This window comes from Peromyscus eremicus, chromosome 10 (assembly GCF_949786415.1).
Source record: "Peromyscus eremicus chromosome 10, PerEre_H2_v1, whole genome shotgun sequence".
Lineage (NCBI taxonomy): Eukaryota > Metazoa > Chordata > Mammalia > Rodentia > Cricetidae > Peromyscus > Peromyscus eremicus.
The window spans coordinates 88,049,033-88,069,486 of NC_081426.1; the positions used below are offsets into that span (position 1 = coordinate 88,049,033).

General features: G+C 44.6%; 1 protein-coding gene across 2 annotated transcripts in view; it reads right to left on the minus strand.

Annotated features, from left to right (window-relative positions):
* Rasgef1b (RasGEF domain family member 1B) overlaps positions 1-16,062 on the minus strand; it is a 534,935-nt gene extending 518,873 nt beyond the window's left edge. For both annotated transcript variants that reach the window (XM_059274712.1, XM_059274711.1), the window contains exon 1: positions 15,665-16,062. In XM_059274712.1, the coding sequence (XP_059130695.1) occupies positions 15,665-15,733 (69 nt within the window). In that variant the 5' untranslated portion in view covers positions 15,734-16,062. The remainder of the gene's footprint in view (positions 1-15,664) is intronic.
* Between the last annotated feature and the right edge of the window lie 4,392 nt (positions 16,063-20,454).

A 20,454-nucleotide genomic window follows, 5' to 3' on the forward strand; every position in this document is an offset into this window, starting at 1 on the left:
AGAAACAAGTGGGAAGGGGCTTCAAAAAATGGCTGATTTATACCCTTAGTGTAAGAAGGACAAGGGGTGTCCACTGCCGTGGAAAGGAGAATATTGCTAATCAGATACTCACTCCCAGCACTACTGACTACCCTATCACATCCTACCTCACTTACTCTGCACAAAAGCCAAGCAAGATACTGTCATTTAGAGCATATTATATGTAAGGAGTGCAATTTTTCTGAGGCACAGCAAAATAAAATCAGGAAATCCAATAAACTGCCTTTCTTTGAAAAATAACTAGATGCAAGCTCACACATAGATGCAAGCTCACACATAGCCCCATTTTCTGCTGTTTTAGATGCTTGTGTATGTGTTGGAAAGCAATCGGGTACACATGACAATATATCCTATCTGTGTGTGGCATCAATTTGGAAAAGTATTATTTCTTCTAAATTATCTACATTTTAAAAAATATTTTGGGTAATGTTGCCATACCTGGAATCATGTTAGAAAAAAAAACAGGCTCATGAAACCTTTATCCTAGAATAGGCATGGCATACCAGGCATGTAGCACATGCCAGTGGATCTCTGTGAGTTCGAGGCTAGCCTGGTCTACAGAGTGAGTTCCAAGACAGCCAGGGCTACACAGAGAAACTCTGTCTCGAGGGGGGAAGAAAGAGAGGGCATGGCAATTTTGTATGACACCTCAGCTCAGGATGAGTGTCTGTTTTCATGCTTAGAAATCAAGCCTGCTCAAGTAAACTTGAGGCAGAGAACTATGTCCTGTTCCCTTTGTATTCTTTCCAGCACCAGACAATGTAAGGGACACACAACTGAAATAAACATATACTTGTTCAATGAGTAATCACCCTACCACAGTGTATGATAGACACAAGATATCAGGAAGAAAAGACAACACTAGCTTGTCCACCAGGAAAAAAGGCACCAAATCAGCCTGTCACTATTGTTCTGTGAAATAAATTTGGTTTCCATGCAGACCAGTCACAGAGCATGTGTTCGAGGCCCTTTCTTGCCCTTTCCCATTCTTATCCCCTTTCCACTCAACACTCACACACACCCAAATTGTGACATTTGTAAAAAATAAAACTTTAGTAGGGTGGCTAACATGCTCATCAGGGAAGGGTACTTACTGACAAGCCTGAAAACCTGAGTTTGACCCCCTGGAACCACACAGTGGGTGGAGAGAACTGACTCCTACAAGTAGTCCTTTGACCTCCAAGTGCACAGTGTGGAATGTGCAAACCCCAACTTGCACACAAAATAAATAAATAATGTAATTAAAAATTAATTAGGACATTGGAAAGAGAAGGGCTAAAATGTAAATCAAGACCAACTACAAAATACAAAGAAAAGAGAGCCTCTAATGTTAACTGTAAGCATACATCATACTTAACACCATATCATATTTTCCTATTTAATTCTCATAATAAGCATCATCCACCTACACTTTACATATGGATACTTTAAAGAGTCACAACGTGAAATAACTTGCCTATCATCACATAAATAACAAATGAGTAACAGAGCAGAGATTTGAACATAAATTCCAGAGAGCAATCAGGGAAGGAGAGTGCCAGACAGTAGAAGTAGGAAACCAGGCTTTCACTGGATGCTGAAGCCGTCTTTGAGATGAGTGACATGTCTGGGTCTTGGCTATCTCCTTACATTGCTGAGAGCATCACAATTGCCTGAAAGAAGAGAGTGGAAGCGTGGGACTGAAGTCCCAGCTCTAGCACTTCTTGCCTGGTTATACCAGGATGCCTGTTTCTCCCACTTTGAACCACAGTCTCAAAATCCTTCAAATGGAAATGATAATCTTTCAAAGGCTATTAAGAGGATTTGGTCAAAGTGCTTCAAAATCTATAAATTACTAAGCTATGAACTGTTTGGATTATTCTTCCCCACTACAATATCCTCAGCCTCCTGCAAGACAGGAAACCATACAACATGAGATTCTGGGGAGTCACCCTAATCGGACGCACCTCAGGAAATATTTTCTCGAGAGAAAAAATATTACTATTCTTTACAGCTCCCAGCTTGGGTGCCCTGCACCATGATGAAAGGAAGCCAAAGAGATGTGGTGACTGGAACGAAGGGCATGATTTATGCTAATGGCATGGCACAAAGCCTTGGAATAATTCTGGAAACATATCATCTGTAGTGCTGTCGTTTGTTAACTTATTTATCTGCATATGCATAAATGGGAAGGCCCTTATGAATGTTTTCATTTAACTGGTATGTTTTTCTACGGCTTAGTCACATCTTCCGCTGGTGGTAGGTGTTTTAAATCACTGGGCTGGTCCACTTTTTTCAAAGACTATCATATCAGGGTTCTTGCTGTTGGAGTGTTCTTATAGTTTGACTCTATCACTTATACTCAAGGTTTATAATCTAATATCATAATTTATACAGTGAAAATTAATATGTCCACATTATACATCATTGCATGTGGTTACCCTTTTTCATATGTGTGTTGAGAGCACCTAAAATTCCAGACAGAATACACTGCTATTAACTACAGTTAGTCTTCACTGAATCTTCCTCAGCTTTAGACCCTTAGGCCAATAAACTCCCTATTTCCTAGTATTGCCCCCAACACACACACACACACACACACACACACACACACACACACACACACCTGGTAACCATTATCCTTTTTAAAAAGAAGACATGTTTGTTTTTAGAAGGTAAGAAATTATTTCTATTATATGTTCTGGCTAGACAATTTTAGATCGAAATATTTTTTGTTTTGTTTTGTTGTTGTTGTTGTTGTTGCTTTTTCCAAAAACTATTATTTTACAATTCTCTGCACTTGACTTTTTTCACCTACAAAAAGGTAAAATAGCTTCCTACAGTTCTTCTGTTTCTAACAAAATAATACAAAGCCTTTGTAAATTCTAAAGAATTATTATTATTATTATTATTATTATTATTATTATTATTAATTGCTCATCAACTCTGTTAAGTGAGAACCTATTTCTTAGTCGCCCTAGCCCACAACAATTCAAAATCAAAGATGCAACTAGAGGTAAGGAAAGAGAAACCCTTCTATTTATTCTGGGAGCATTTGCACACAAGGGAAGCCCACCCAGTGCACAGAACCAGGGGGCTGCACTAACCAAGGACTCCACAGGGTCCGCCCAGCTGCTTGGACATTCAAACCAGGCAACAAGCAAACAGACCTCTAAAAAAATCACAGTCATCGGGAGGTCGCACCCAGCCATCTGATGGATCACAGCATCTGGGCATGAAATATTTTATTTCCCAAATCCCTTGTCCCTGCCCCCACTCCCCAGCCACACGTACAAACAATCTGGACTGTCCATAAGGCAGAAGATAATTTTAGGGCTTTCCCCGGGGCCTGGCTGGAAGCTTTCCAGTCATTTCTTTCTGTGAAATCAGATGCACTATTTCTTTATACATGTAAAAAAGATGGAATCAGTTTCTATTCTATTCTATTTGCAGAATGAGATGGGAAAACATGAAAGTCTCACACAGCTATGTTGCAGATTCTTAGACAGGAAACTCCCTATACTGGAGGAGGAGGAGGAGGAGGAGGAGGAGGAGGAGGAGGAGGAGGAGGAGGAGGAGGAAAAAGGAAAACTTCAAAAGGAAAGCAAGGCCACTTTGCTAACCCTGAGAAGCCTCCGGGTATATGGTCTCATGTACACAAACACACATGAGACTGAAGAGAAAAGCTGAGAAATAAAACCACTTGAATTTCTGGATTTGTTTTAACTGCTGGTCATGACATGGTATTGTCCTCATGGCCCTTCCAGGAGCAAATACCCATGTGTCCATCTGTCTGTATAATCTTCTCATCTACATAGGGCTCTGCGTATGTCTGATCTCTCCCTTGTCATCCTAATTTTTCCTAAAAGATAGAAAACACTTTTTATACCTTTATTTTTTATTAGTGTTCACAATTTGTACAAATGAATGGCTTTCACAATGACATTTTCATGTGTGTGTGTGTGTGTGTGTGTGTGTGTGTGTGTGTGTGTGTGTGTAACGTACTTGGATCACATGCACCTCTCTCTCATTAACTTTCCTGTCCCTCCTCTCCCCCGACTACTTTACACTTTCCAAATCATCATCCTTTTATCTTAGTGAGTTTTTAAAGGTCAAGAATACACATATAAGAAAACACAAGGTTTGCTTTTGGAATTTGACTTATTTTGTTTAGCACAGTGGCCTCCAATTCTATCCATTTTCCCGCAAATAGCATGAGCCCAGCTCTTCTTTGTGGCTAAAAAGCTCTCTGGCATATATATACCATATTTTCTTTATCCACTCATCCATTGGTGGGCTGATTCCATACCTTGGTTACAGTGAAGAGTGCCATAATAAACACTGATCTGCTGTTATCTCTAGGGTCTGCCAGCTTTGAATCCTCATGCTATATACCAAGAATGCTAAGCTGGATCATATGGGAATTCTATTTTTAGTCTTGGAGGACTGAGTATGCTTATTTCTACAGTGCCCACATTCTTTCCTACATTCTACCCACAGTGTATAAGGGTTTCTGTTGTTCCACAAAATCCTGGTCATTATTTGTTGTCATTTATTCCCTTCCTACTAGTCTTTGTGACCAGAGTGAGAAGGATACTCTGGAGTTTTTTATCTACATCTCCCTGACAGCTAAGGTGCTGAGCATTTTTCATGTTCATATTGGACAGCTGAACTTTTAAGAATTGTCTTTTGCCTGTCTTTATTCAGTTATTCTTTTAGTGTTCAAATTTTTTTCAGCTCTTTGCATATAATAGCTACAAGTCTTTTATTGGATGAAGAACTAACACAAAGATTCTCTGCTACTTTTAGGTAGGTTTAGACAACACATTTTAATATGCATGGGATTTAGTTTTAATGAACATCGAGAATAGGTTCATTGGGCAAAAATGATGTCTTGGGAGGGTACATTTCACTAAAACCCTTCCTGAAGCCCACTGAGAGAACAGGATTGCATAGAACAATTGTGTGTATATGATTGCAAAAACAGTTACCTTCTGACACCCATGCTCTGCTATTGCATCAAACCCCCCCACCCAGTTCCATCTTGAGGACATCAGGTTCTTTCCAAGTACCCTAGTGTGTCCTCTGGGGGGAAAACTGGGTCATGTGAGTTCCTGATTCAACCCATGCAGGCCAGGGTCAGCAAATGCTACTTTGTAGGTGAGACTGTAAATTAGTGTAGCTCCTCCCACAATGGTCATTTCCTACTTTCCTGATACACAGTGAAATTCTACTCATCTGTAAAGACAAATGAAGTTTTCAAGTAATAGGTGGAATTAGAAAATTTATACTACACAGAATGAGGCAACCCAGACCCAGAAAGGCAAACATATGTTCTGTCTTATATATGGATCCTAGTTCCAAATCTTTAGATGTGTGTATTTAACTTGAAGGAGCCACTTCTAAAAGGAAAATGGAGTGTTGGGCCAGTCAGGCTCCCTGCCTGTCTGTGAGATGATTAGGTAAGCTATTACCTCCTCCTCTGCTTGTGTCCCTCAATGGGCTTCCCCAAGTAGGATAGAGTAGATGGAGTATACCATCCAACATTGTAAGAAACTAAAAACAAATGAAGCGCTTTCTCCCGACTAAGGTAAGATTTAAACTCCAGTGACTGTTGGGAGCCCATTCAAGCCTGCAGCCTTCTCAAGAGATCTAAATCATGGTAAATGAATTTATAATCATTCCGAACTGAGTAGCATCATTCTGGAAAAAGATATCTCCATAAGACAATACCGTGGGCTCTCAAGGCAGCCTGGAATTCAGGCTGTCAGCACAATTAAATCACATCAAGGCACTGACTCAGAAATACAATGGTGTAGTTAGCCATCTACCCACTGGTTTTAGACGTCCTGACTCCAGCTGTAAACTGTAACTGCTGCATCTTTCCTTCTCTGCCTTTCAAACAGAAGCATCCCTATTCATACTACCACTAACAGTTCCTTCGGCAGCAAGTCCCTGCATGCCCTGGATGTCCAGTAGGAGCCTTGGGTGTCTGTTCTCTTCATTACAATATCAGAAATAGCAATTCACATTTGGATAACGCTTCATGAGTCACAACAGAGTTTCACATGTATTACCACACCGGGGCCTGCATCACTTCTGTGAGTGAAACAAATCAAACGCTGACACTTTCATGTCCCGGTCACGGAAATGGACAGAGGGGCGGGCATTTCTTCCAGCAGGCAGCCTGTGAGCAGGCCAGCTGCTCCTGGAACTACAGCTTGGGGGTTCCTGCCGCCTGCTCTTTGCAGTTCAAAGCTCTGTTGCTCTCATTCTAGACACCCTCACCTGACTTCCAGTCAAGCTCAAATACGGGCTATGAAAGCAAACCCCCATGCATCCTGGCACCACACCGAGTTTCCAGGGAAGTCAGGCATCATTACTGCCTCTACCCCGCTGGGGACATAATAGGGAAGCCCACTGAGCAAGTGTTCTTTGGAGTAAATTACTTCTGGAGTAATCTAATCTGACTTCCTCCGATCAGAATTCTTCACCAACAGCATGGAAAATAGGAGTCTGATGAATCAAACCTTGACTTTACTGCATGGATTTGCTCCACTTGAGTTACACTGAGGGTACATGTTTGCAAAGCAACTGAAAAATAAAAGCACTCCGGATTTAATTATATCGCAATCTATGGCTGAATTTCACTTAAGTGGCATTTATAATTGGCACGTTTTTCAAGTTCTGTCTCTGCTACAGTCGTGTCTAAAAGTACATTATCGTCATTTATACATCCGCAGCCTAAGTTAGCTCCAATATGTGTCCCATAGATTGGAGGGCAAGTCACGAAAAGACATGACTGTCACATTTCCATGAAATAAAATTAAATATATCTAGAAATAAATTGGTTCCTAGATCCTGCTCAAACAGAATATGGGAGGTTTTCAAAATTAAATAAGCACTGATTGAACACCTCTTTTTGCCAGCACCATGGAGGATTCAGAAATACACACACACACACACACACACACACACACACACACAAACATACACACACACAATGTTCTAGAACAACCAAAGCAGAGGGGTAACTTAGGCCACAAAGGTTTATAATAAAAATTACAGTTAGTGTTACACACGTCAACTGCTATTTTAATTAATCTTCATAACAAGTCAATAAGAAAAATATTATTGCCAACCCGTGGTTACAGGAAGCAAAATGGAGGCACAAAGCAAAGACATATTTAATTAAAGGAACTTAGATAAGATGTGAGAGCCTGTGTGCTCAGAACCTGTGTGCTATGTGTGGGATAGTCTATAAAGAGCTGACTCCCTGCTGTGGCTCCGAAGATTGAACAGGGTCCAGTCAGGGAGAGAGGAAGAATTACACAGGTAAATCAGAGGGTAGCAGGTCCCATGAACCAAAACACAGAAGCAAGAATTTACACCTGACATGGAAGGATGCTGAGGAAAAGGAAAATCAGGAAGAGAACTGGACTAGGCAGTGTGAGACACCCAATAGAAGACCTCAGAAACAACCTAGAAGAGCCTGGAGGCCAGAGCAGTAAGGGAAAAGTGAGGGTGAGAAGGCACAGTGGTGTGAACACAGGGGGGTATGCACACACTGGGGTACACACACACTGGGGTACACACACGCTGGGGTACGCACACTGGGGTACACACACACTGGTACACACACTGGGTACACACACTGGGGTACACACACTGGGGTACACACACGCTGGGGTACACATACACTGGAGTACACACATGCTGGGGTACACACACACTGGGGTACGCACACTGGGGTACACACACACTGGTACTCACACTGGGGTACACACACTGGGGTACACACACGCTGGGGTACACACACTGGGGTACACACACGCTGGGGTACACACACGCTGGGGTACACACACTGGGGTACACATACACTGGTACACACACTGGGGTATGCACACACTGGGGTACACACACGCTGGGGTGCACACACTGGGGTACACACACTGGGGTACACACACTGGGGTACACACACGCTGGGGTACGCACACTGGGGTACACACACACTGGTATACACACACTGGGGTACACACACACTGGTACACACACTGGGGTATGCACACACTGTGATATGCACACCACATCTTCAGGACTGAGGAGAGGGGAGACTTGAAGGGCAAAACCAATTGGTGACTCACTGTGAAATTGCCCACAGGCCCACTGCTCCTTCTTTACAGCAGGTTCTCAAAATGTTTGTCAGTGAATGAATGACCTCAATGAATGAATGAATCTTAAAGATAAAAATCAAGGGAGAATGAACAGGCATCACTGGCAGGTTGTCCACAGAAGAAAGGGAGAAAAGAGAAACAAATGGGACACCCCAGTACACCCTAAAAGAAGAGAGGAGATGGGACTGGACCGCATGGACTTGGAAAGCAGAACTGAGTCTCAGGTGGGCACAGGGGGCATGATGTAGCCTCCACTTTAGTTTCAAAATATAGGTTTGGAAGGAACCATTAATGAATTAGAGGCATCTGGAGAAAGAGAAAGAAAGGCGTAGCCTGCATTTAAAATGCACCAAAGGTGGGAAGCACAGTCCTTATTCATCACAAATTCAAAACAAAAAATTAAAGCTGCCATTTTGTTACTCTAAGGCAACCGCATGTAGGTAGAAGTTTCCTAGCATGAATATCACTGGCTACCGGACCTGTTACATTTGATCAAAGATGAGTAAAGAAGTCCCTAATGAAGCCGGGCGGTGGTGGCGCGCACGCCTTTAATCCCAGCACTCGGGAGGCAGAGGCAGGCAGATCTCTGTGAGTTCGAGGCCAGCCTGGGCTACCGAGTGAGTTCTAGGAAAGGCGCAAAGCTACACAGAGAAACCTTGTCTCGAAAAAAAAAAAAAAAAACAAAAAAAAAACAAAAAAAAAAAAAAAAGAAGTCCCTAATGTACAAGGAGACTCCCAAACACGGGTTGTAACTCACCATTTGAGAAGGATTTCTATATAGGACAATGAATAAAGGGCTGAACAAAAGGATGCACTAGGAGTTTAGCTCTCAGTCCCTGCTCCCGGGACTTGCCGCCAGCACTGGCCATTTGGCAGCTAGGAAACACCAGCCTTTCCTTATCAAAATACAAAGGAGAGGAAAAAAAACATCTAACAGTTTCTCAGCAAGAAGCCATTAGACAGATGTAATCATAATAGGACCAAACATTCCTATAAATAAAATGTGCACATTTAGGACCGCATGCGGTGTCTAAAAGCAGCTGACACAAGGTAAGGAGAGTTGCCCCTGCCTACACAATGGCTCAGACGTGGTAGCAATTCAATTGGCCTTGAGATACAAATTGTGGATTTATGGGACAAACCCAGTATCCATTAGCTTAGAATTCAAATGATCCTCATAGAAAGCCCAGCTGTGGCAATGGGAGCCGTTATTCTGAGGGTAAACTCCTCTCCCACGGCCAGTCACCCACGGCCAGTTGGCCAACCGCAGAACCTACAGCCAGGCTTGTTGGAGTTATGTGCTTCAGAAACAGCCTCACCAATGGTTGTTTTTTTGTTGTTTTGTTTTGTTTTGTTTTTCAGATGCTGAAGCCCAGTAGAATGACCAAGTAGATCAGATGGTACAGGGCTCTTTTAACAGACAAAAAAGAGGTCAGCCATCCATTATAATGTACAAACTAATTCAACAGAAATGAGAGGGAGAAGGAGCCGGGAGAGCTGGCAGTAGAATTTTTTTAGAGAAGGGAGGGAGTTGACAAAAACACAAAATTGGAAAGATCCACAAAAATGTGGCCTTGCTATGAGCACATGATAGGAGAGAAATAAATGGAAATTCGGGCACATTGTTTAAAATGTAAAAAAGAAAAAGTCATGAAATATGCACAGGGTAAGGATGTGAAAACTTCTACCCAAACACTTGGCAATGTGGAAAGCAGGATATATCGAATGTAGTTTGGTGAGTTAGTTATTTGAAGCCCTAGAAACATTTTTACCTCAAGAATAATGTTTCTCGTGGTAACTGGCTTCCCAGGATAGAACATTAGAAACTCCTATTGATAGTGTAATAATGCATACATATAGTGCAGGGATAATGAGGTAATACAAATTGTTTTGTAAAAATAGAATCTTATCATTCATTATCCTATACAGAAATCCTTTTCCAGTTATGAGTTACAGCCCATGAAATCAATTCAGTCCGTCTTTACCAGTCTGTCCTTTAATGGAGGGAAGAAACGGGACACAAGGATCAGAGTGCATCTCACAGTATGAGGGAAGCCATTGTTCTCGGAACTTAGTTTCAGGGTTACAGTGATAAAAACCTGCGTGCAAAGCAAAGCAGCTTTCTCACCGTGAGTTACAGTCAAAACAGCTCCAGTGTCCCTTTGAAGGGCTCCCATAGGTTCTTAGAACAAAGATAGTATTTAATAATGCTCAATGAGTGATTGGTTGAATGAACTGATAAACAGATGGAAAATGAATAATAGGATGCTCGTCGTGTACCTCTCCGCCACGACCTGGGTACCTGTGAAGGGAAGTTTACTGTCTCTAGCATTTTTACACTGAAGCAGTGAAGCCAGAGAGCTGGCCAGCTACAATTCCCCGTGTGTGGGTCTCTTGGCCTGTGATGTGATCTCTGGTGAGGTAGAGGCTGTAAGGAAGGGGACAGGAACAAGGTTTTCCCAAAGTGTGTGGGTTCTGGAGAGAAGAGAGGCGTAGAAAGACACCATGGCCTGATCTTTTCTATGAAAATACATATATATTTCATATGAACTTACTGGCACAGAAAATTATGACCATACAGGGTTGAAAGATCAATTGGAGCGGACACTTATTTGATGCAAAAATATGTAAAGCATTATGCTAAGTGCAACAGAAGGGAAAAGTGCATCGTTCCTAATATTGAAGAGACACACCATAAGATCAATAAATTAGTGTGGATTGAGCACTATTTTAAGTACTTTATGGGAATTAATTCATTTAACCCTCGGCTCCTTGCATTAAGCACTGTGATTCCCATTGAAGACATAACTGAAGCAGTTCAAAATTGTCCACAGTATCCTAAACACACACACACACACACACACACACACACACACACACACATACACACACACACTCACGCACACACACTGTTCAATAGAATATTATCCAGGAAGTAGATCTGGAGATGATATTGGGGTGGGATGCTAAGGACAGATGAATCTCCAACAATGAAGATAAGAGGAAGAAAATCTCAGGTGTCGGAACAGCCTGAAGGTGTCAGGAACGGCAGGAAAGGGAAGCACATTAAAACTGCTAGAGGACAAAGAACATAACAGAAGGAAGGGGAGACAGGAGGAGGACATCAAAGTGTGCTCATCGTATGGAGAAAACCCACGTGCCTCACTGAATCTGTATAGAGTGGTAAACCACAAAGGAGTTTATGATAATTAAATGATCACCATTTTAAGTTAGGCTATTAGCAACATGATATGTTACATAACACGAAAGACAGAGTGGATGAGAGAAACATCAGAGGCCACGAAACCACTTAAGTCAATGCAAGTGTCTGTCAAGCACTGTGGCAAACAGCCCAGGATTTATTTCCTAGACTACATCTTTAGCAGGTGGATGACATTGGACAATTCATAGACTCACTCTGAGTCTTGGTTTTCTAATTCATAAAACAGCAATAACTATACCACTTACTCCATAGCATTTTTGGGGAAATAAGGAAGATCATTGTTGTCTACAGTGAATACAAGCTAATGAAAAATTTCCCCCAAAATGGAGACAACAGGACACAGGAAAACACTCTACAAACAGCAGCTACCTCTAAAGGACCACCACAATTGAACTTGAGTCACCCCCAATTGTTTAATATAATTTCTCAAGGTTCAATCAGCCTTTGGACATCTCTGGGGACAAGTTAGAGTTCATGTCATACCGTAAATGGTAACATGGTGAGGACTAGGAGAGACTTTCCTCTTTTGAAAACAGTGTCTGGAAATGAAGGGGGACAGCAAAAGCCGAAACAAGCTGTGAGTTGCTCTTCTCATTGCTGTGACTAAATACTCAAGGAAAGCAACTTTGGGGAGGGTTTATTCTGTCTCACAATTTGAGGGTACAGACCATCATGCTGAGACAGTCACGGCAGCAGGGGCGCGGGGCAGCTGGACACATTTCACCGAGTCAGGAAGCAGGGAGTGACGCTGTTGCTCAGCTTTTCTTCTTCTTACTCACTCTGGGACCCCAGCCTGTGGACTGGCGCTGCCCATATTTAAGATGGGCCTTCCTACCTCCACTAACTCAGTCTAGAAAATCCCTCACAGCCCTCATATGCCCAGAGCTGTCCTAGGGGGTTCTAGATCCTGTCAAGTTGACAGTTGATATGAACCATCACTTAAACCAACTCCAATAACCAAGTAGCCACAGTTGGATGAGACGAAGTAAACTTCGAGATAATGAAATCATCCTCACTTTAGCACGCATTATGACAGTGACCTAAGTAAATTATTTATACCCTCTACCGATCTCTATTTTCTCATCTGTAAAATGTGATTGATAACATCTATGTCATGAGACTATTAGCACAGCTGAGGTCATGTGTAATATGTCCTTAGAATAATGTGATGATATCAGATAGCCACTATGTATTATGCATAGATGAAAATCAAGCTGTCCTTGCACTTAGGCAGCAACACTAGTAGAGACAGAGATCCGGAACATATAGATACTATCTGACCCATGGCAATTCTAGAGATCACACCCATGAAGGAATTGAACATCCCTTTCATACAGAGCCAGAGGTGCTTTCCCAACGTAGGTGACTCCTTAAAGATCGTCCATTGGGTTAGTTAAGGATGACAGGCACTAAGAATGAAGCTACACTGTGCAGTGGGGGGGGGTGGGGGGAGGAGAGCAACATCAGATGGAAAAGCAATAGCCTCCGGATGAATTATTCTCCCACCGTGTCTTAGAACATGAACTCCATCACTAAGGCACAATGAAAGCCAGACTGGGCTACACAGAGGGAGCATGGTCACAACATGTCATAAACCAAAGGGGACAGAAAGAATGCCAGGAATGAACACACACACACTCCCCTGTCCCCTCTTAGGACTGGAAACACCTGTATGTATGCCTCTGGCCTGCCTTTCTAGGTATCAGAATACAGAGAAAACTCATTGTTTCTATAAACGGTCTGCCTGAGTGTGGCACAAACACTCCAAAACAGCCCAGGCTGGTCCTGAAGTCAACTTACAATCCTTCACTTTTTTCCTAGACATTTTTTAATTGTTCCCAAAGATTTGGGTTTCGTTTTGTTTTGTTTTACAAATATCCACATTTTACTAAGACCCACAGAGAGGTAACAAAATGGCATTAAGACACTCTGGTGGCAATGTGCCTGGATCTTCTGCCCTTCACCTCTGAGGGTGGTGCAGGCCAGCAGGCATACACTGGAGCTCTTTTACAATCACATTTGACATTTTGCCCATGACTTTTTTGTTTTTTATTAACCACAACCTGTCACCTCTCCTTTGTCAAACTGCAGATTCGTAAGAGGTCCTGGACTTCATACTCGGGCAGAAGACTCAATCTTCAAACCTACTTGGCTACATTCTTACCCAAATGAAACCAAAGCCTGTTTATTGTGACGGTTTCCACCTCCTCTTTAGATTTCCCCGAAACTAAAGGGAACCTTCAATGTTAGGGTATTTGGGGATTAAATGCTGCCTTCACTCTTTTAGTACGGTAGTACTTTCAAGAAATGAGTATTCAGAGAGGCTTATTTCTCTTCCACGTTTCTCTCCGTCCCAGATGTAGTAAGCTGCATCACACCCTCCATTCAGCAGAAATAGTGTTCGTCTGAAAGGTACCCACAAAGCACATTCCCGCACCCGCTCATCTCCTTGGGCACAGACAGTCCCAAAGGTAGGAAATCTCTCCGGTGGCATTGATGAAATTTGACACCTGATCCACATGTTAGGCTGATTCGGCCAACAATTACTCAACCCTTTGTAGAGAGAGGGTGAGAGGAGATGCTGAAAGTAGTTCCTACCTCTAGATGGGTGGGGAACACCACAAAGCAAGACATAAAGAGTTACCAAGGACTGAGGGACGTCTCTTTCCCCTGGAACTTCTCAAGGACAAAATAGCCACTCTTGTTTAAAAACAGCAATCATCTAAATGTGTGTGTGTGAGAGACTAGTTTTGGAGGTCAGCTCCTCTCTACAATAACCGGGAACCCGACCTTCTGAAAAGTCAAGGTGAGGCACCTGTCGACCGGAGGAAAGCATGGGCAGGAACATGTACCCAAAAGGCAATGCATACACCAAAACCTCTTCTGGAATTTTATAACAAAAATCCCAGCCTAAGTGGAGAGAAAATGAAAGGGAACAGTAATTTTCAAGGAGCACCAGATCTCCAGAATGGTCTCCTAGTCATCTGGCTGCCCAATGTGCCATGGAGAAGATGCTGAGGAGCGATGGCTAATGCCACTGCAAGCCTGGAAAACCTTCCCTTCATCCGTTAGGTTTCAGCTTTCACCTGTGCGGGCATTTCCACCTGCGTTTCCTAAGCTCCTCCTCACACTCACCGTTGGGATCTCCCCATCATGTAGCAGAGTATGGATTGGACAGTTTGAGCTCTAAAATCACAGGGAATGGTTCCACGTGATCTCAGAAGAAAACTTAGGATTGCAAAAGGTGAAGGGGGGTGGGGTGGGGTCAACAACCAGCTGAGGAAGACTTTGGAACCTTCCTGGCTGAAGGACACACTGCGTGCCTAAGACAAGAAACTCAAGACTGTTTCTCCATCCGTCTGGAAACTGCTGACAGCGAGGGGCCGAGGCTTCCAGGAGGGTTTGAGGCCCAGACAGGTGACAAGGCTAGTTGACAGAGGTCCTGGCTTGCTTGTCCAGCAGTCTGTAGGAGAGGGCAGGAGCGATGGAGACAAAAGACACTCTGTACTACCTATGGAGTGTGAAGGGTCACGCGGCACGGAACTGTCCCTAAGTGGCCCAGATGGGTCTCATGTAAAACGCTGATGCCGCCATTTCCCCCAGGAGGATGAGCAAGCCAGCCAGCCAACTCCTAGCAAGGATGCTCGCAGCTAGCAGGGTCACCGCCACCACCAGCAGGTGTGAGCAATTAGGTGTAGCTGCCTTCCAGAAGGCGCGATTTGGCTAGTCCCATCTCACCTCACTCCCCATCCCCAGTGTATCTCACACCAGAGGAAACGAGTTAACTTACAAGGAGTTTACGCCTCGCTGGGGTTGGGGGAAGGGAGTGGTGAGAGCATGCAGGAAGGTAGAAACCTTTTGAAATGAAAGATTGCTTTCCGTTAATAATTTAGAAAAAAACCAAGGTAGGTAAGCAGCGGCAGGATGTGCAAGAGACGGCTCATTTTCGAATGTGCCTGGCATGTTAGGCTAGGGACAACTCGCATAACCCGCGGTTCACCAACGTGTTCACCTGTCAACTAGGGAAGAGAAAAACAAACGCGCACAGACAGGGCTGGGGAGACCAGGAATTCAGACTCACCGGCTTCCATCTCCCCCTCACCACCCTCCCCAGCCCCGCCCCAGAAGTCCTTCAGGTGAGACGCACTTGCCAAATGGTGGGGACCCTAGCGGTGGGTCAGGGGTGCTCACCACCGCCGACCGACCGACCGACCGACCGCAGCCCCTGCAGGACACACCCTCTACCTACCTCCAGCATGGGAGAGGCGCCCTTGCTCGGCAGCGTGCAGCCCAGGAGCGCCGCGAGAAACTTTGCCATATACGAGCAGGGAGGCCGGGTCCCCCTGGCGCTCGCCGCCTCCGTCCTCGCCCTGCGCCTGAGCTGGGCTGGGCAGGGCGGACCGAAGCTCCCGGACCCGGTCGGGGGGCGGGGATCCGCCCGCCAAGGCTGTCCGGTTGGGGGTCTCCGGGCCTGCCGGGAGCTCTGGGCTGCCGCTCCTCCGGAGGTGCCCGGGTGAGAGGAGCAGAGAGCCGCGGGCGCCCCAGCCTCGGGGCCGCGGGAGCCCGGCTGCGCTAGCGGGTCCTGCTGAATGTCACCAGCGCCGTAGTAAAGGGAAGGGCCCCGCCGAGGGGGAGGCGGGAGGGCCAACGGCGCACGACCCGCGGCGGTTGCCCGGGCAAGGGCGGCGGGCACAGCGTGGCGGCGACGCAGCGACAGGCCGGCCCGCCCCTGGGCAGTGATGCAGGCGATGCCCAGAGCTCCGCTCAGAGCGTGCGGCGAAGGCGGGAGGGGCTGTCCACCGGAGTCGCCCCGGCGACCCACTTCCCTAGTTTCTGCCTGATTTGTGACAATGCAGGTGGGAGAGGAGGGGGTCTAGGTCCGCTGACACTTGGCGAGTTACCAGGACCAAAAACGCAAGCTGCCCACAAGGGCTCCCCACCAGCCAGCGTCAGCCCCACCCTTCCAGTGGGGAAGGAAAAGGTTCCAAGCCCAAAATGAAGAACCCCACGGCTGTCACATGTGAACCCCCGACGCTGGTGGGACCTACACAGATAAGCCCCCAAAGGGGAGTGGGTGACTTTGTGGGTGATCCCGGGATGGGCATGAATGTAACCTGGACGCTGTGACACACCTGTTCCTCCAAGAACCATGCCTGGAAGGATTCTCTTGGAGACTCCAGACACAGGGCCAGCATGACGCTTGAATTTTACTGCTCAGGGCTGTAACTCCCACTTAGTGTATTATGGGTGACCTGTGGAGCTTGTTTAAAATGAGGAGTCCCAAACTGCAGTTAAGTCTGGGGCGACCTCAGGATCTGATTCTTTAGTAGGTACTCCCAGACTCTCGCGCAGATGGTGTCAGGTTGCATTTGGAAAAACACTGCCCAACTGTGCCAAAGCCAGAGGTTCAGAAAACACAACAAGAGACCCTAGAAAAAGCGTTAAATCCCCCGATTTTATACACAAAGTATGAGAGCGGAAAGTCTTCATTACTCAAGTCATACTTGGGACACTCGGGGCACACAGTTGTGTACTGTGTATGCAACTGTACAAGGCTGTAAGTGCTTGTTGGGGGTGGGGGCTAGAAAATGGATGCTTGAATAGGTGATGGTGAAATGTGAGGCTAGATTTCCCATAATGCACTGGTGCAGCAATCACGACTTCAGGGAGTGTCTTAGTTAGGGTTTTCATCACTGTGAACAGACACCATGACCATGGCAACTCTTATATAGAAAAAGGGGTGGCTTTAGTACAGTTTACGAGATTCAGTCCATTATCATCATGACCATGACGTTCCCATGCAAGCTGATGTGGTGCTGGAGCTGAGAATTCCACATCTTGCAGCAACAGGAAGTTGAGTGGACAGTCACTCTGAGGGAAGCTTGAGCAAAAGAGACCTCAAAGCCTACACCCACAGTGACACACTTCCTCCAACAAGGCCACACCTCCTAATAGTGCCACTCTCTTTGGGGGCCATTTTCTTACCACCTTCCACTTCCTGGGCCCCAAAGACCTGTAGCCACATCATAATGCAAAGATGCATTCAGTCCAACTTCAAAAGTCCCCATAGTCTATAACAGTCCCAAACTTGTTTCAAAGTCCAAAGTCTCTTCTGAGACTAGTGGCAATCTCTTAACTGTAATCCCTCTGTAAAAATCAAAATCAAAAAGCAGATCACATATTTGCACAAGATATACCTTACTATTCTAAAACACAGGGAAGGGAGCACAGCAAGGAAATACTAGACAAAAGAAAGACTGAAAACCAGCTGGGCAAACTCCAAACTCTGCAGCTCCATGTCCGATGTCAAAATGTTCTTCAGATCTCCAACTCTGTTCAGCTTTGTTGACTGCAACACACTTCTTTCTCTTAGGCTGGTTCTACTTCCCTGTTAGCAGCTCTCCTTGGCAGGTATCCCATGACTCTAGCATCTCCAACATCTTAGGTTCTCCAAGACAATCCAGGCTTCAACTTCACAGCTTCACGCAATGGCCTCTCTACTAGGCCTCCATTCAGGGACACCCCTAACACATGCCTAGCCTCAGTGACTTTATTCCATAACTCCTTTTTTCTATCCTTAACTCTAAATCCAGAATCATAAGGCCAAAGCTGCCAAGTTCTGCTGCTTGCTGGGGCTGGAACATGGCCCCTTTATTCAATCACATCTTCACCAACTTTCTGGTTTTTGACTGTTACATTCACTGCCTAAGCTTGGCTGTCCTAAAACTTGCTTTGTAGACCAGGCTGGCCTCAAACTCAGAGAAGCCTCTGCCTTCTCAGTGCTGGGATTAAAGGCATGCCCCACCACACCTGGCTCTAAGCTTTTCTTTAGTTCCTCTTCACAAGTTGGAAATTTAGCTGGGTGGGATCTTGCCCTGAGGTCACCACTCCCTTTATCCCATTTCTTAATCCTTTTATCTTCTTGAACACAGGATTTAGCTCCATTCTACTTCCTGGTGCTCTTTTTATCCTCAAAATTTACATTTTGTAATTTACACTGCTCAGCTTGCTCCTTTTCATTATAAATCTTCATTAGAGTTATCACTAATATCCACACGACAGAGTCTATACTAGGCTGTTTTGAGATTTCCTCTGCCAATGGAATTGATCCAAAACTCTTCACTTTAGTCTCAGGCAGACTCCTCAGACAAGGGCAAAAGGCAGCCACTTTCTTCACCAAAATAACATGAGAACAATCTCTAGGCACCATACTAAAATTCTTCTCCTCTGGAACCTCTTGGGTGAGCCCCCAATAGTTCAAATAACTCTTAGCAACTCTGTCTTCCATAATCACTAGTATGGTCCATTAAGCAGTGCTTAAAGCATTCCACTGCTTTCCTAACCCAAAGCACCAAAGTCCATGTTACTCCAAACAAAAATGTGGTCAGGCCTATCATAGCAACATCCCAGTCCTTATGTATTGTTGTGAAGAGACACTATAACCATGGCAACTCTTAAAAATGAAAACATTTCACTGAGGTGCTCCCTTACAGTTTCAGAGGTTCAGTCCATTATCATCATGGTGGCGAGCATGGTGGCATATAGGCAGATGTGTGCTGGAGTAGTAGCTGAGAGTCTTATATCTTGACTCGGAAGCAACAGAAAGTCAAATGACTCACTGGACAGTATCTTGAGCATAGGAAACCTCAAAGCCTGTACCCACAGTGACATACTCCAACAAAGCCACACCTCCTAACAGTGCCACTCCCTAAGAGCTTATGGGGACCAGTTACATTGAAACTACCACAGGCTGAAAGGAAAGGTATCATTCTAATACCATACCACTACTTCTCAAACTTGTTCAGTCAAGTACCTTTCACCATAAAAAGCTGATCAAGAACATAGTTTATTTTAAACCTGGTTTATCTTATAGTTTTCCTATAAATAAATATATTTTTAAAAACCTATGACATATTCCAACTGCCTATGCTTCTTCTCATCACTTTTCCATCTTCTAACAGCAACTGCGCTAAGTCCTTCCAAGATTCAAAGCTGTCTGGCTTTGTCTTTTGCCAACAGCCAGAGAAAATGTTTGCATTTAAGGAGCTTGTACAGTGACATCAACCCTAGAGCCTTCCTATCTTGCAGTCAACCCCTTAGGCATTGTCGTTACATCTCATGCGATGTTAACTCAACCACAGAAATAACACCAGAGGTGAAAGGTCACAGGAAGTGTGCAGACCCCTCTTACCATAGGCTTATTTTAAGGAATAAATAGAGGATATACTTAACATGGCTTTATTTTGTCATACCTATAAAAAGAACTTAAAGATTGGCTTTTATTATTTTTTTAGTTTTTTAGTTTTTTCTACATGGCTACACTCTATTTTAAAAGTGAGAAACAGATAATAAAAAAAATGTTCAAGACCACATAGAAGGTTGATATCAAAGTCTGCAATACATCTAGGATGGCTGCAATCATGGGTATTTGGACATTGCTCCCTATTATACCATTGAAAGCTGAGCACCAGGACAGAGGACAGATAACAGTCATTTGGAGGAGTGAGACCTGAGACAGAAGGTGGCAATAAGCAGACAGAATGTCACAGTAGCTTGCCATACACTAGTAGTTGACAGTTTGGACAGAGTACTAAATCCTAACTGAAATAAGAAACCAACAGGCCTTGGTGGCTTCTCCACCTGTATGTCCCCTTGTGACCTAGACTCACTCATTCCTCCCAGGAGCTCTCCTCCTTGACATCTTGCATCTGTAGCATCAAGAAGAAATAAACACATCTGAAAGCGGAGTATGCGCTGACCCAGCTTGGACAGCATGAGTGTTATGCAGGGCCATGTCCTGGTTAGAATCACTACCATGTCTGTTTCCTACTGTCACTGGTAAAGCAAGGACAGGGACCCAGGATGAAAAAAGGGAAGGAGTTAAAGAAGAGAGAGAGGGAGGAAGGAAGAGAGGGAGGGAGGGAGGAAGAGAGGGAGGGAGGGAGGGAGGGAGGGAGGGAGGGAGGGAGGGAGGGAGAAAGGGAGCAAGAAAGGAAGAAGAAAGAAGAAAAGGGGAGGGAGGGAGGGAGAGGAAGAGAA